Below are 14567 nucleotides of genomic sequence, written 5' to 3'. Positions count from 1 at the left end.
TCTAGGACTTGCAACATAATGTGCCCTTGATAATATATCCATTTTTTTAAGTTTTAAAACCCAGCTAGTTTCTCCTTTCCAAAAGTGTAGCTCTTAATGATAAATCTATGTATAGTTCGAATGATAAATTCTTTTTTTCTCTTGGGAAGAGAATGCATCTAATTATTATTTTTTTAATGTTTTATTTGTTTTTGAAAGAGAGAGAGAGAGAGAAAACTAGCAGGGGAGGGGTAGAGAGAAAGGGAGACACAGAATCCAAAGAAGACTCCAGGCTCTGAACTCTCAGCAGAGCCCAACGTGGGGCTAGAACTTGTGAACTGGGAGATCATGACCTGAGCTGAAGTCAGGTGCTTAACCGACTGAGCCACCCAGGCACCTCTGAATGTGTCTAATTATTAATAGAAAGGTTAAGTGGTTATGTCCAACTGGAAAAATTCTAAAGATCAGTGAAGAGTCATAGAAAGAAATAATAGTTCTTACTAACATTTGCTTATATGCCCAGGAGGCTTCTGAGTCATGGAGTTATTAATGTCTCTAAAACAGAGAGGAACATGGTCTGTTCTTATTTAATATTTTATTTAAGTAGTGCCTGGGTGGCTTAGGTGGTTGAGCACTGACTTAGGCTCAGGTCACAATCTCACAGTTTATGAGTTTGAGCCCTGCATCAGGCTCTGTGCTGACAGCTCAGAGCCTGGAGCCTGTTTCAGGTTCTGTATCTCATCCCTGTACCCCACCCCTGCCCCATCCCTCCTTCATTCATGCTCTGTCTCTGTCTCTCAAAAATAAAATGAACATTAAAAAATTTTTTTAAATATTTTATTTAAAAATAGTTCACATATTTTAATAAAGTTACATTTATTACTTTACTTTTTCTGATTAAACTTTGAGGTTAATATTATAATATTCATTTGGTAAACAAAGATACTAAGGCTCAGAGAAGGTAGGTAACTTGCCCAAGGGCATACAAATAATGAATGGCAGAGCTGAGATATTCTGAATTTAAGATCCTTATTCTTAATGGTAGAACCAGAGTCTTGTGCAGTGAGAACAGACTGTCTGGCTTTAAAGCTGAACTCCATCACAAACACCTCGGAAACTCTGGACAAAATATTTATCCTTTCTGTGCTCCCATTTCCTCATTTATAAAGTGGAGATAATGCTAGTTCCCCCCTCATAGGATTGCTGTGAGGAATAAGTGAGCTATTCTGCACACAACACAAGGGACAGTGTCTGTCAGTAAATGCTGAATACATGTTAGTATTTATTATATACTACACTCTTGGTTCTCTGCATTGGGTAGAGAAGGCAGAGAAGGGACTCCTGAAAGAAATTCGATTTCTCATAAATTAACCCCACTGATGCTGTTTCACAGTTGGAAAATGGTTACTTGGCAATGTGGCCTTGAATGAAATGGATGGAACTGGGTAGATGCTAACCTATTTGGATCATCAAAATAAGTTATTTCATTGCAGCCCTATTTTTAATACAAGTTCCAAAATTCAGAGTATTCTTTAGAGGTCAGAGCTTCTGATACAAGAACAGGCTTTGTGGCTTACATTGATTTAATAGTTTAGAGGTCATAAGCTTGGAGAGAAGGTAGACCATGATGAACACAAAAGCCCCACAGTGGTAAATTCTAAGACCAAGCTTGTCTGTAATTTAATTTGTAAGTACTGCACCATAGCGGTAGTTTCTCTCCTCTTGCCAAAAGCCGCTCACCTGTTAGGTCTCACTTAGAGTCACTTACATATTCAGAGAAGCATTAGTTGGCCCGGCTGCCCTGTCCTTATATGCCACAGTCATACTGTAATGTAACAGGTTTTTAGTGTAACTGTTCATTTAATGTCGCCATCCCCAGTTAGGCTGGAAATTTCATGAGGGCAGAGACAGCTTTAATGTCAGTGCTTGGATGCCTTAGGAGCAAGGGCTGAACCAATGATGGAAGAAATCAACAAGTGAATCAGTGGATACATTTATGGGAAGTTTCTTTAAAAAAGCTTTCCCAGATTACATATGCAAGTGAATCTGATCTAGTAAATCAGTATTTTTGTGATCCTTTCTATAAAATATACTCTTTTCAATTAAAATGGGAAATAAGTGGACTTGACATCATAACTCAAACACATTTGCTTTATTGTTTTTTTTCCAATAGCCTGTGAGCAGCTTGCCTTCTCTCACACCCCTTTTCCTAGGAATCCCATCCCTCACATTTTTCCTCCCCTCGTCCAATATTTTAATAGAATGATAGAATTTAGTAGAATGATAACTATTATCAAATTCTATAGTAACATGTTGAAATGAAGTCAGGGGGAAAGTGGTTTTAAAAAAAATCTGTACTGTACTTCATTTATTTCAAGCCAACATTAAACTACCTCTTATAACTAACTTATCATTCCTCTTTAAAGGAACTTAAAGTTAATTACATGAAGAATAGAAATATTGTTTGTTCCACTTAACAAGTAAAATTGAATGAAAAGTCTCTTTAAGAGTAAGCTTATATATAAAAATGCTTGAGAATGTATGAATCACATTCAGGTATGAAGTGATTTGACTACGTGGGATGTTCTGGAATAGGAAAACAGTGATATTTATTTAAGAAGAAAGGATGCATCTTATTAGTATAATTACTAGAGAAAAAAGTCATGTGTTCTTAGAATTCTAAGGTACATAATTGCTAACTGTAGGAAATAGAAAAATTAATAAAAATAATTTATCTCAACTTTAACTTGCAACATTGTTGAATTGCTGTAAGATACTTTCCCTGAATTGTTAATTAATCTGGAATCAGAAATCAATTATTTCATTTACTCTGAATATCTTTTCTTAAAGTCTAAAATCGGAAAGTCAAAACTATATTAGATAATGGACCACTGAATAAATTCTGCTATAGAAAAATTGTAAGCTAACCAACCAGACAACAAACAGAATTATAATATGTTCATATCCTTCAGGAATTTAATTCAGACTGTTTAATGTTAGAGCCAAGGTAGCCAAAGAAAAGAGTTGTTAGTTGTTATAATAAGTGAATCAAGAATAAAAAATACTGAGTTCATTGAATAGTCCACTGAATAGACTTGAATAAACGGCTTGACCTTTGGAAGTCTAAAAGCTCCCATTTATCTGCTCTCTAAATATACTTACAATAAAAATGCCATTAGAAGTTTGCTGTGAGGATTAATGTCAGTGAAGAACTGAGAGACCCATGGATAAGAGATGAAAAGGAACTCTAAATACCATAACTATAAACTAATTAAAATTTAATGTTCCTTAAGAACCTTAAGAACCACATAGCTATCTGAGATAAATTCATAGATGACAGGCTAACATCATTTTTTATTTATATTATGTTTTGAAGTTTAAAAATGATGAATTCTAGAAAATATCTGAAAAATACATGAACAAGATCTTCTGATATTTGTCTTTTGTTTTGGAAACAATCCCTAGGATTCTGGGGCCTGAAAAAAATTCTAACTTGCTTAGACAAAACCATTGGTTTTAATCCTGAAAATCTTTATCATTATTTTCATAGTAATAATCAGACAAGGCTGTTTACTGCACCAATTAGACTTTTAAAGTACTCTGTCTCTGTCCCCAGATCTCCTCTTTGATGGCATTTGCACAGTGCTTGGCATTGATTGTTTTTTCAAGTAAATTGACATTATGATGGTTTGTTTTTATGAGTGCCAATTAATGTGAAAATATGGAAAGAGTAAAAAATATAGGGTTCTAATAACACCTGATAAAAGCTGAGATTAAAAAATTCTGGCACACACACACACATGCACACTCACACACACACATATAAAAATTGTAGACAGCAATTCATTTTGTCAAAGGAGTCTTCAGTTTAAAAGACAGTTCTATCACAAAATTATTTTTAAAATTTCCCACTTCTCCAGTATATCTGAAGAGTAGTGTTTAATTGGCAAATATTCAGATACACATGTATCATGTATGCATGTGGGTGTGTATGTAAGACAGAGAGAGACAGAGACAGAGAGAGAGGGATAATGAATATTGGATCACAAATAAAATGTTAATTATACCTTTGAACCAACAAGATCTTTTCTTGAGAATTACAAAATTTTGTATCCAATACAATTAGCTGGAGAAGAAGAGGACATCTCATATTTTTAGGTAAGACTTAGTATTAAATGTACCCCAACTGCTTTGACTGCTGGCAACAAATCTAAATTATGGAAAGAGCTTTCAGAATTGGGAACAGAGAATGCTAAAAGCTGATTGAATTAGAAGTGAGACACGGGTGACTTTATCTCTTAGAGACTTACAAATAAATTAATGCAGCCCCTCGCTCTCATTTTACAAAGGAAACTGCCTTGAGCCTAGAAAGGAAAAGGGTCTTTCGAAGGTTGCACATGAGGTGAAAGAGCACAGAGCATCCTGATGCAGGGACAGTGCTCCTGGGCAGGTGAGTGGAAAGAAAGCCACGGTACAGAGACATATTTCACCCTCCTGTGTCTAGTTGCATATTCATCTTCTTCCTATCATGAGTCAGCTGGCTTCTGCTCCTGCTGGAGGACTCATCTGCTGAAATTCTTACAGTGCGATTACTACTACTACTACTACTACTACTACTACTATCGATACTTGGTAACATTTATTGAGCATCGATAACATTACGTTCACTTTAGGGACATTACCTAGTTAGTACTGCAAGGTCTGTATTTATATTTTACATTTAAGCCTTAGAAACATTGTGTAACTTGTCCAAATGAGGATGAGGAACTGAAGCATTCTCCTTCTGACTGCAGAGTCCACACTTTGTCCTATCACATCTTTCACAGAAGGATGCTTGGGAGCCCTTTGGGGACTGTGATGCCAGAAACAACTAGCCTGGGGCTTAATACCGTGTTAATGCTTATGTAAGTCCTTTCTCCCAATACAATCTGAGTAACTGGAAGACATTACAAAAATAAGAAATATTTCGATTAGCAGTCATGGTGCCAATATTTGAAGGAAAATAGCGTAAAAAGACCGCCACTACCAAGTTTATTGGCCGAAGCCAATCACTAATTTTGTCAATCTGAGTGGATGGAAAACAAATAAAATATATTCTTGAAACAATTTACTTTTTTTTTTATAAGGAAAAGAATATTTCTATTTTCTAGTGGTTATGTGTTGTATTTCTGATGGCTTAGAAATCAGATTCTTCATTAATCATCTGAAAACTATTTTCTAAGCAACAACAGTACTTTGGAAAAGTGAAATTGTGATGTAGAAAAAAATATTTTCTTAAGACAGTTTGAGAATATTTAGGTGTTTTAAAAATTATATTATTGTAGGTTCTTTTCTTAGAAAAACAAATTATAGAGATCCAAAACACATTTCATATGCTTAACTACAGAATTATTACTCTATTTCCATCTTTGTTTTTACTGTCTCAATGACCTGCTTTTCAATGAAGGAGACTCATGGTTTTTGCACTTTATTTTCCTAAAGATGATATAGGAAATAGTAGATAATTACTAGTGGTAACAGAAATTGCATTCACAACATTTTAGGTTAAATTCTATGTAATAAGAAAAAACAATCTTAAGTTACATTTTGCCAATACCTTCATAAAAGTGTGAAATTATTTAGCTTCCCTAGGCCTTATAGAAAACACTTTAAAATGCCATAAAGATGTGTAACAAGACATAAAACTGCAAATATTAACTGTCTGTCTCCTTGAAATATAATTTAAACTTGGTGAGTACGACAAGAAAATGTCACATTCCTTTCTCATACTAAGGAAATTGCATATTTCCTTTGCAAAAATAAAGAATACATGGTCTTCATAAACATGTATGTGACAGTTTTAAAGTTGTTTTGTTTCAGGTTAAAGGTTTCTATAAATTTTCCTGACTGTCCCAAAGTTGAAAAAAACCAAAGAAGTAAAGGCAAAACATTAACCTTAGATGTACAAGCTTTGTTTTTTACAATGCTAAAAATATTTCTGTTATATCCATATTTTGTCCACTGTAAATATTATCTTAAGTAACTTAAAAATCCATCTTAGAATGAATATACTCTCAGATTTTTGTTTCCCTCCATGATCTGCCATGTTCTAAATAGGAAGTTAATCATCACTCTTTACCAGGATTTGTGAAGTAAACAGATATGCATTTTACTAAGTGGAAAATAGAGCAGTGACCTGGACAGTTAACTGCTGATGACTGCATAGTGTTTGCTTGTGGACTAAGGGATACCATAAGGCTTAGTTGAGGACATTAATTCCACAGGGAATTGAGTAATTCTGGAAACAGAGAGCTCTTTTAAGACATAAGTCAATCGGAATTTCATTAAAATAAAATAAAGGAAAAGTTTATTTATAAAATCAAACACTGTCCTAACACTGGGCTTTATGTATACTTACCATTTAATCCTCATATTGTCCTTAACAGGTAGAAATTGTTATTGTCTCGCTTTTTATAGGTGAGGACACTGAGGCCAGAGAATTCAAGGACTTGGCCAAAATTCATGTGGCCTCTAAGTCTCAGATTCATGCCTTTTGCTAGCTCAGTAGGTTTTAATAGTGATTGTTAATGTCTTATTAGAGAAACAAAGATGGACAAGATGAGAAAGGTCACAGGAGCACTATTCTGTCCGTAAGCTTTGGGCTCATTATGATTTCAGAATTTAATCCAGAGTGTGTGGATTTAAAATTCTCTGTTGAACACGAGCTGCTGGGTCATAGGATTTCACAGGGTCAGCCCAAAAACTCTGAGGGAGACAGGAAAGTTCCTAGCTCAGTTCCCTGGCTCCTGGTAGACTGGCTTTGTTAGCTGCCAATCGGGCGGGCTTTCCTGGTCTCTGTAGAGATTCTAGGTTGAAAAGCCAGTCAGAACTGTTGGGAAGCAAGGAATAGCAGCCCCACCTGTGGGATGATGCTAGATGCTCTGTCCAACCAGTAAGTATGTTGTAGGAATAGATACACACACACACACACACACACACACACACACACACACACACACAGCTAAGTCTATGTAGAGTTGTAGGGCTTTCTTATTTTATCTTTGCATCATTATTAACAGAACAATAAAAGGGTAGTACCAGAGCTTAGCAAGTCTATTTAAATCCTAATTTTTCTTAACAGTAAAAAAGAGCTTACTCCTAGATTCAGAATATTCCAATAGGCTCCCTCTGTAAGAATAACTTTTGTTAATGAAAGAAATAATACATGTTACTTTCGTCATGACAAGAATAACCTGGGCGTATTTTGTTCATCACAATTAATGTTAAACACAAATTTTTTTCCTATTCCATGTATATTTATAAGAGAGACATAGCTGTATCTCCTACAAAACTTATCAAAATAAAATGGAGAATTTTCTAAGAGTTTCTATTTACTGTATCATTAGAAATTAAATTAGTTTGATCTTTTGCACCATAATGTCCTCATATTTAAAAGCATATGTAGTGTTTTATAAGTATATAAACTTTTTACTAACATTACCAACTAGAATAATTTTGTGACTTGAATCCCCTTAAAATGATAAAAAAAATATTCTATAGAACTTACCTTTTGACCATTCACCCCTGGAATTCCAGGCATTCCAACAGAACCCTAAGAAGAGACATGATTAAATTAAGTAGATGTGATCACAAAATATTTCAAGTCTAAATTTATATTGTATTAGTTATGTCAGCCATAACTTTACCTTGCTAAAACATGTGTGGGAGGCTAAATTTTTCAGATCTTATCCACTGTATTCAAATACGTAATGTAAGCAGATTATCAAGCATTCCCAGAAACTATGCAGTTAAATTTAACCATGTTTCCAAATATCCACTTAATCCTAATATGATTTTAAAGAAATTCACATCACAAATTGATATTGAGAGTGGTCAGAAGGTCATCTGGCTCTAAATTTGAGTGCTTTTAAGAAACAAATTGGCTTAATTCCACCTGGTTACAGTAGCAGTAACCCTTGAATTTCATGAGTCTAAATACCATAAAACAAAAGGTAATTAAAATAATAACTACTTGTTCCACAATTAGTCAAATAGGAGATCCCCACTCTAAACTCAAGTTGGTTGTATTTGAAGCATTTTCTCCTGGACTTTCAGGGAGTACATTTAAGCCATGTGACTGTGAAGATGTCTTCCGAAGACTAAAAAAGGGGTTACAAATATTAACAGTGAGTAAGAATAAGGAAACAGCACATCAAATATTGTTACCTGTGTGTATGTGCATGCCCACTGGGACACATGTACACATGCGCATGGGTGATTATGAATGGTTGGACATAGGTGGGGTGAACTGAGGATAAGAAAGCTAATATCACCTGACAAAAATCTATGAATTTACCTGGATATAGAAACACTAACAAATGTTTTTATTTTTATGTTTTACTTTATTCTTAAAGTTTATTTATTTTAAGAGAAAGTGCATGCACAGGGTGGGGCAGACAGAGAGGGTGAGAAAGAACTTCAAGCAGGTTCTGTACTGTTAGTGCAGGGCCTGATGTGGGCCTTGATCCCACAAACCATGAGACTGTGACCTGAGCAAAACCAAAATTAACCAACTAAGCCACCCAGGCGCCCCAACAAATGTTTTAAAATAGTGATGTCATTTCCCCTTTCAGGCTCTGGAGAAACCATGTTTAAATAAAATGTGTTCATTCTTTGTCTCACACTAGATTTTTCTAAGTTGATGTACAATATTAAATTTCTTTAATAGTAATGGGAAAAAGGTTTTTTTTTTTAAATGAGTATATATAAACCTGAAACTGCTCTAAGAGAGAGTCTATTAAAAATACAGTCATGAAAAATATATATATAGTTATTATATACAAAGCAAATTGAGATGGCAAGCTCCTTAGTGCTTTTGGTAATTATATTGAGTGGGTCATTAAAAGACTTCCCGAAGCCTCAGGCAGTAATTTTACCCTGGTTGCATGTGGATTAGGGTAGCTTTACAATTTCACACCATGCTTAATAGAGACATTATTGCGCAGGACAAAGTGTTCTTATACACAAGTTGTCTCACAACTCATTGGCTTTTACTTGGTTTGTAGGATTATGTTTCAACAGATGCCACATGCCCAGCACTTGGGGGATAAGAAGTCTCTATCTTTGATGGATTCCAAAGATAAAGAATAATCACTTTTCCACCTGTTGTAATGCAATTGTTTTCTTTAGTTTTCTGCAAGTTAAATATCCCTTTCCCCCCATTGTGAGATGGGAGTTGTAACAGGGAATGGAGACTTAGTGATATTTTGTTGGCAAAGGGCCATCTACCTGCTATTGATATATTTACTACTGTAGAATTGATGTAATTTTAGGAGCACTAGACCCTCTCCACCAGAATGTAATGGTGAATTCTGAGGACTGAGAAATGGCAATCAGGAAGTCACCTCAACAAAGGAAAACAATAGCGTACCAATAGAACACCATCACCAAACCAAAAGTACATCTTTTGTTCTGGTCAGTTCCAAGGTCATTTGGTAATAATATATTTAAGCAGGACCATGCATTCAATTTGCAATGTCATATGACCCTTGAAATTCTAAGTTTTGTCACAATGTTTTACCAGTATTTGAATTAAAAATTCAATAACCTACAAGTTTGGCAGACAGCTTAGAAAGAATTTACTCCGGATATACTAGATATTCTGTAAGGGAGTTGATTAGAAATCTAATGGCTCACATTATATGACTGTATTTTTAGAAAGCAAAATGCACAAACCAGATTGCTTCAGCATGGCTTACAGTAGCTAATTCTATTCACCTCTCATGCTAGCCATTAGGCAATGGGAGTGTAATTACTTCCCCAGTACTGTTTATACTCTACCTTTTGTCCTGAAGGCCCCAGAGGACCCTAAAAAAAGAAAAACCATTCAATTAACATAATAATGTAACCATTTAAACTTAAACGACCAATTAAAACTGTCTGAGTCTGCAAGGGTCTCTTTGCTGTGCAGAAATATGCTGATGTTTTGTACATCAAGGAAAATGAAAATTATCGGTTGGAAGTACACAATAGGTCTTTTCTTCTCTCTCGTTCTCTTTTGATGAACATTAAGCATATGCAGTAAGATTCTTATTTTTCCTTTAAAAAAAGAATCTTTGCTGTTCCAGTGCATCTGTTTCTTCAAATACCTGCAAATCTATCACATCAATCTCATTTAGAAGGCTAGAGATGTAGCTGCTAGAAGCAGTTAAAATTCAGGGTGGTTCCCCAGCAAACAGGCATGTTATTTGACTTCTGCATCTGCAAAACTTCGGTAAGCAGATTTGCAAAGGAAATAATTGAATAGCAACACAGAGAAACAGGTTTTGCTCCATTCTTCCTCTTATGAAATGTGCCCAATTGACCTACACAAAAACCTGTTTACAAGAGAGGATGCTGAGATCAACTGCAGCACCTAGGGTGGACCAGAAAAGGAAACAAAATGTGCAGTCAGCTGTCTATCATATCATAACCTATAATATTGGGGGCTAGGGGAGGGGCAGAGAATATGATATTTAGGAAGTTGAATGGGAATATTTACATATAAAATGAAAATAATGGCAGTTCTGAGATTTAGCAGTCTTTCAACCACAAAGTTAGCATTGGGATTCTTTTGGCTTGATGTAGAACAAGGCACAACTTTGAGATGGTGGAAAAGAGCACAAAGACATACATCTATAATTCTATTTATGTCTGTTTTTGAATAAAAAATATTAAGCATTTTTCCAATTCTTTCAAAAATACTTTTAATTTTAGTATATGTTAACAGAGTTATACTTTTTATAATGCTAGCTTACTCTATCATTTCATGTTAACAAGCTCTGTATTCCATTACACCTCACAAATGGCTAGCCTATTTTCAATGTATGACATTTCAGATAATCAGCATCTTAGGTCATACTCTTTAACATTAAAGAAAGCAGTAGAGTGCACATTAGAGAGAGAATTAGTCATGCATAATTTTTTTATGAAAAATACACAATGTTTAGGAACATTCAGCGAATCTGTTCCTCATAAATTATTTCGTAATCCTCACAGGAAGACTAAGAATTTCCTCATAAAATCAGCTTTAGGTTATTTAGAGTGCACTGTGCAATATCACCTTTGTATGTTCCTTTTTTATTTACTCAACCAACCAACCTCTTAATGAGCTTGTTATCCGGCATATCTGTGCGGTCAGACATACTCCCTCCCTATCTCATTCTATTTAAAACTCTCCCTGTTTTAGATTTTGCAGAGAAAACAGAGGCTATCAGGTGTAAATTCCCTCAACATCATGTCTCTCATCAATTCAAACCCACGTGGACCTCCTTCCTATGTCACAGGGAGAAGAGACACTCCTCCTCTGCAGGCAGATTCATCCAGTAGACTCTGGAATCCATCCTTGCCTCTGTCCTATGGGATCCTTCTCCATCAATTATCCCTGCATCTGCATCAGAGCCTGCTGCTTCAAACTAGTTCCTTCCCCTTAGTACATAAACAGGTTTAATCATCTCTCACTTGGGTAAATTGTTTGGGAAGTGAATGCTAATGCTAAGTAAAGGCAGAATTTGGAAGTTGTAGTGATCGGACATCTGACAGTAAAGAAGACTTGGTTTTATCACGGTCAGTGAGTCCATTTTCCCAAGCATCTCTAGGGCATTTTACTTCTTAAAATGTTGATGTTAGAAAGGAAATCATATAACAAAAGGTGCATTAATTCAATGTTTAGACTGAGAATGTATATGTTCAATTCAAAAAGGTTTGTTTCCCATATAAACCTAACTTTGCCACTTAAAAATATTGTTCAGTACAATTGAACATTTTTCTTCACTGATGGACAACCCAGGAAGGGAAATCAGAGTAAATCCAAAATCAAGTGTTTTAAAGAAACTAACATATCTGGTATTTTCCCATTTGGTCTCTGTTGCATGATCACAGTGAATCAAAGATTTAGAAAGACTACCCATAACTGTGAAATCCATAAAATTAAATTGTCTATTTCAACACAATATTTCATGAAAATCAAAGGATAGCTCTAGAGAAAATAAATAAAAACTTTTTCTTCACAGTTAGGAAATTACTTCTATGTTTGCTAAACTCTAAAAATAAAAGCAGTTTTAAAAATGTAACATTAACTTTGAATTGTGAATACATGTCTTGTGGATTATTCATAACTATGTTGCCAAGGATATATTCTCAGCTACAAAAAATGTGCATATACTCCTTTGAATTCACTGCAAGAAAAATGGTAGCAAGCCAAGGAGAGTGTCATCTGTTACTAGCAGGGGAGTGAGAATAAAGTGGAGCTGGGTATAAGGCACAGACACACATTTGAGTAAGTATAGACCCACACACATGCGTGGGCATGTGGACACCATAAAGAGTTATTTTGCTAATCAAGATTTTGCTTATATGGGTGTGCTTTGAGTTTTCTTAATTAATAATCCCATTATATATCTGTGACATTGTGGTTATTAAATTTAACTTTATCAATGAAAACTTCACTGCTAAAAAATTGATTTTGAAGTTAGAGTATGTTGCTAACAATTGATTAAGATATTCACATCTGAATAGTCTTCTGGTTTTCAGTACAGATATAAATTAATAAGGTAATGGGCAAATCCCATAGAGCCATTCGTTAACTAATCTTCTTAAACTTATTTGTATTTTCAGTGTGCTCAAAAGTCATTATAAATAATGACTCAGATGAAACATGTCATAAGTTCACTACTTGTCAAACTAGTGCTTTTATCATTCCTAAAATTATAGTCAATTATTCTAGGGTTTTAAGATTTTTAAAAGAATTCTATTAAACTATAATTCTGTTAAACTATAATTTAAACCTTAAAATATACTCATTTAGGTATAGGTTCTAGGTGATGTATTCAAAAGATAACCCAATGAACCATTGAAAAACTCTAAGTCCAGAGTAATGATATCACTCATCTAGATACAGACAAGTTTTTAAACAAGGTTTCTATGATCCTTTGGAAGAGACCATGGAGAGCTATGCAAAACTTATAAACAAGAAAGAAATTAGATAGCACACTTGATATCCTTTACTGTTTACCTTCACCATTTTTAAAGATTATGTAAAATAAGCAGACTATGGTGAACAAGTAAGTCAAAGAAATATGATAGTCCTCATTTGGTGATTGCCTTCAGCAAAAAGTGTGTTATTCAGGTTTGGGAGCGATCTTTTAGTCCTCCTGCCCCTAGCCCATCAGATAATTACTCAGGAATCACTCCATCCTGCCCTCTTCATCAGCTTTTTCCCTGTGCCCTTGTTCAAACCCTCTTTTCTCCCACCTAGTTGATGGGCATCTACCTGAGGGCCAATCAGCTTTTTGTCTCCTTCCACCTCTCTGCATAGTGCTGCCTGAGTGAGCTTTCTAGGAGGCTAAGGGGTTCCTACCTTTCCTCTGCTGATAACCTAACCCTTCAGTGTCTTTCCATAGCTTTTGAGAAAGGTCAGCACTTTTGTTAAGAGGAGCGGTTCACCACATGAGCCATGCTTTCACATCTCTGCACCTCTGTGCAGTTGGCTGTCTGCTCCTACAATGGGCTTTCTTCTGTTGGTCTTCTCTTCTCTACCCATTCCATCATTCAGAGCTCAGCGCCCCCACCTATGGGCTTAAGTCCTCTTCTTTTGTTTTCCAAAGCACCCCTAAGAGACAGTACTTCTTTCACAGAATTTACCAACAGTATAGCAATTGCCTGGTTACTTCTTTCCTCATACTAAATGTCTTCTGTCATGCACAGTAGCTGATATATGGTAATTGCTCAGTGAATCCTTTTGCATTCATTCATTAATTCATCCACTTATTAGTTTTCTAGTATCCACTGAGTATCAGGCAATTTTCTTGGTGCAGAGAAAATAGTAGAGTACAAAATAAACAAAACTGCATGCCCTCCTAGACTTCATATTCTAGTGAATGGAAAAAGACAGTAAACAAATAAATAAGTAAAATATTAAGTGTGTCAGGTGGTAAGCACTAAAGCAAATGGGAATAAGGATTGGGAGAAGGAGATGTGGTAGTATTTTAAAATGTGGGGGGTAGTTAGTGAAGGCTTCAGTGATGAAGTGTTTCTTGGACAGCGCTCTGAAAGAGATCATGCAGAAGCTTGCATATAGAAGGGAAAAGAATGTTCTAGGTAAGGGAATAGCAAGTACAAAGGCCAAGAGGTGGGCACATGTTAAGTGTGTTTAAAGAACACCAAGGAGGCTACAGGTAGGTATTTGAAGGGTGGGGATATCATAGGGAAGGGAGATCATATTTGTATGGCCTTATAGGTTTTTGCAAGCACAACAGTATTTACTTTGAGAATAATAAAAATTATAGGAATAAATACATAAAATAAATCAAAATTTTCTTGTACCATAGACAACAGTGTCTCAAGATATTCATGAGATTTTTCACCCTTGCATTTACCCAAGTCATTCTAACACTACTGGCATATTTTAATAGCCTCTGGATTACCTCTAAATGCATGAATGAGTGGAGGAATTTGGTACGTGGCTTCTAAATTAACACAGCCAACCAAAAATCAACTTAGTTATACAATCTCATTAATACGGAAAGTGTTGTGGATGTGGATATAGGTCCAAGGTCTCTAATGTACTTCAG

The 14567-nt window shown here is 35.3% G+C and overlaps 1 protein-coding gene across 2 annotated transcripts in view; it reads right to left on the bottom strand.

The window, feature by feature from the left end:
- Positions 1 to 14567, bottom strand: part of COL25A1 (collagen type XXV alpha 1 chain) — a 455910-nt gene that overhangs the window by 87822 nt on the left and 353521 nt on the right. For both annotated transcript variants that reach the window (XM_039238752.1, XM_039238753.1), the window contains exons 11-12: positions 9799 to 9825; positions 7526 to 7570 (exon numbers count right to left, since the gene is read on the bottom strand). In XM_039238752.1, coding sequence (XP_039094683.1) covers positions 7526 to 7570; positions 9799 to 9825 — 72 coding nt within the window. The remainder of the gene's footprint in view (positions 1 to 7525; positions 7571 to 9798; positions 9826 to 14567) is intronic.

This window comes from Hyaena hyaena, unplaced genomic scaffold (assembly GCF_003009895.1).
Source record: "Hyaena hyaena isolate Hyena2069 unplaced genomic scaffold, ASM300989v1 scaffold_146, whole genome shotgun sequence".
Classification (NCBI taxonomy): Eukaryota; Metazoa; Chordata; class Mammalia; order Carnivora; family Hyaenidae; genus Hyaena; species Hyaena hyaena.
Note: the sequence above shows the minus strand (reverse complement) of the source record. Positions and strands in the feature narration are given on the sequence as shown.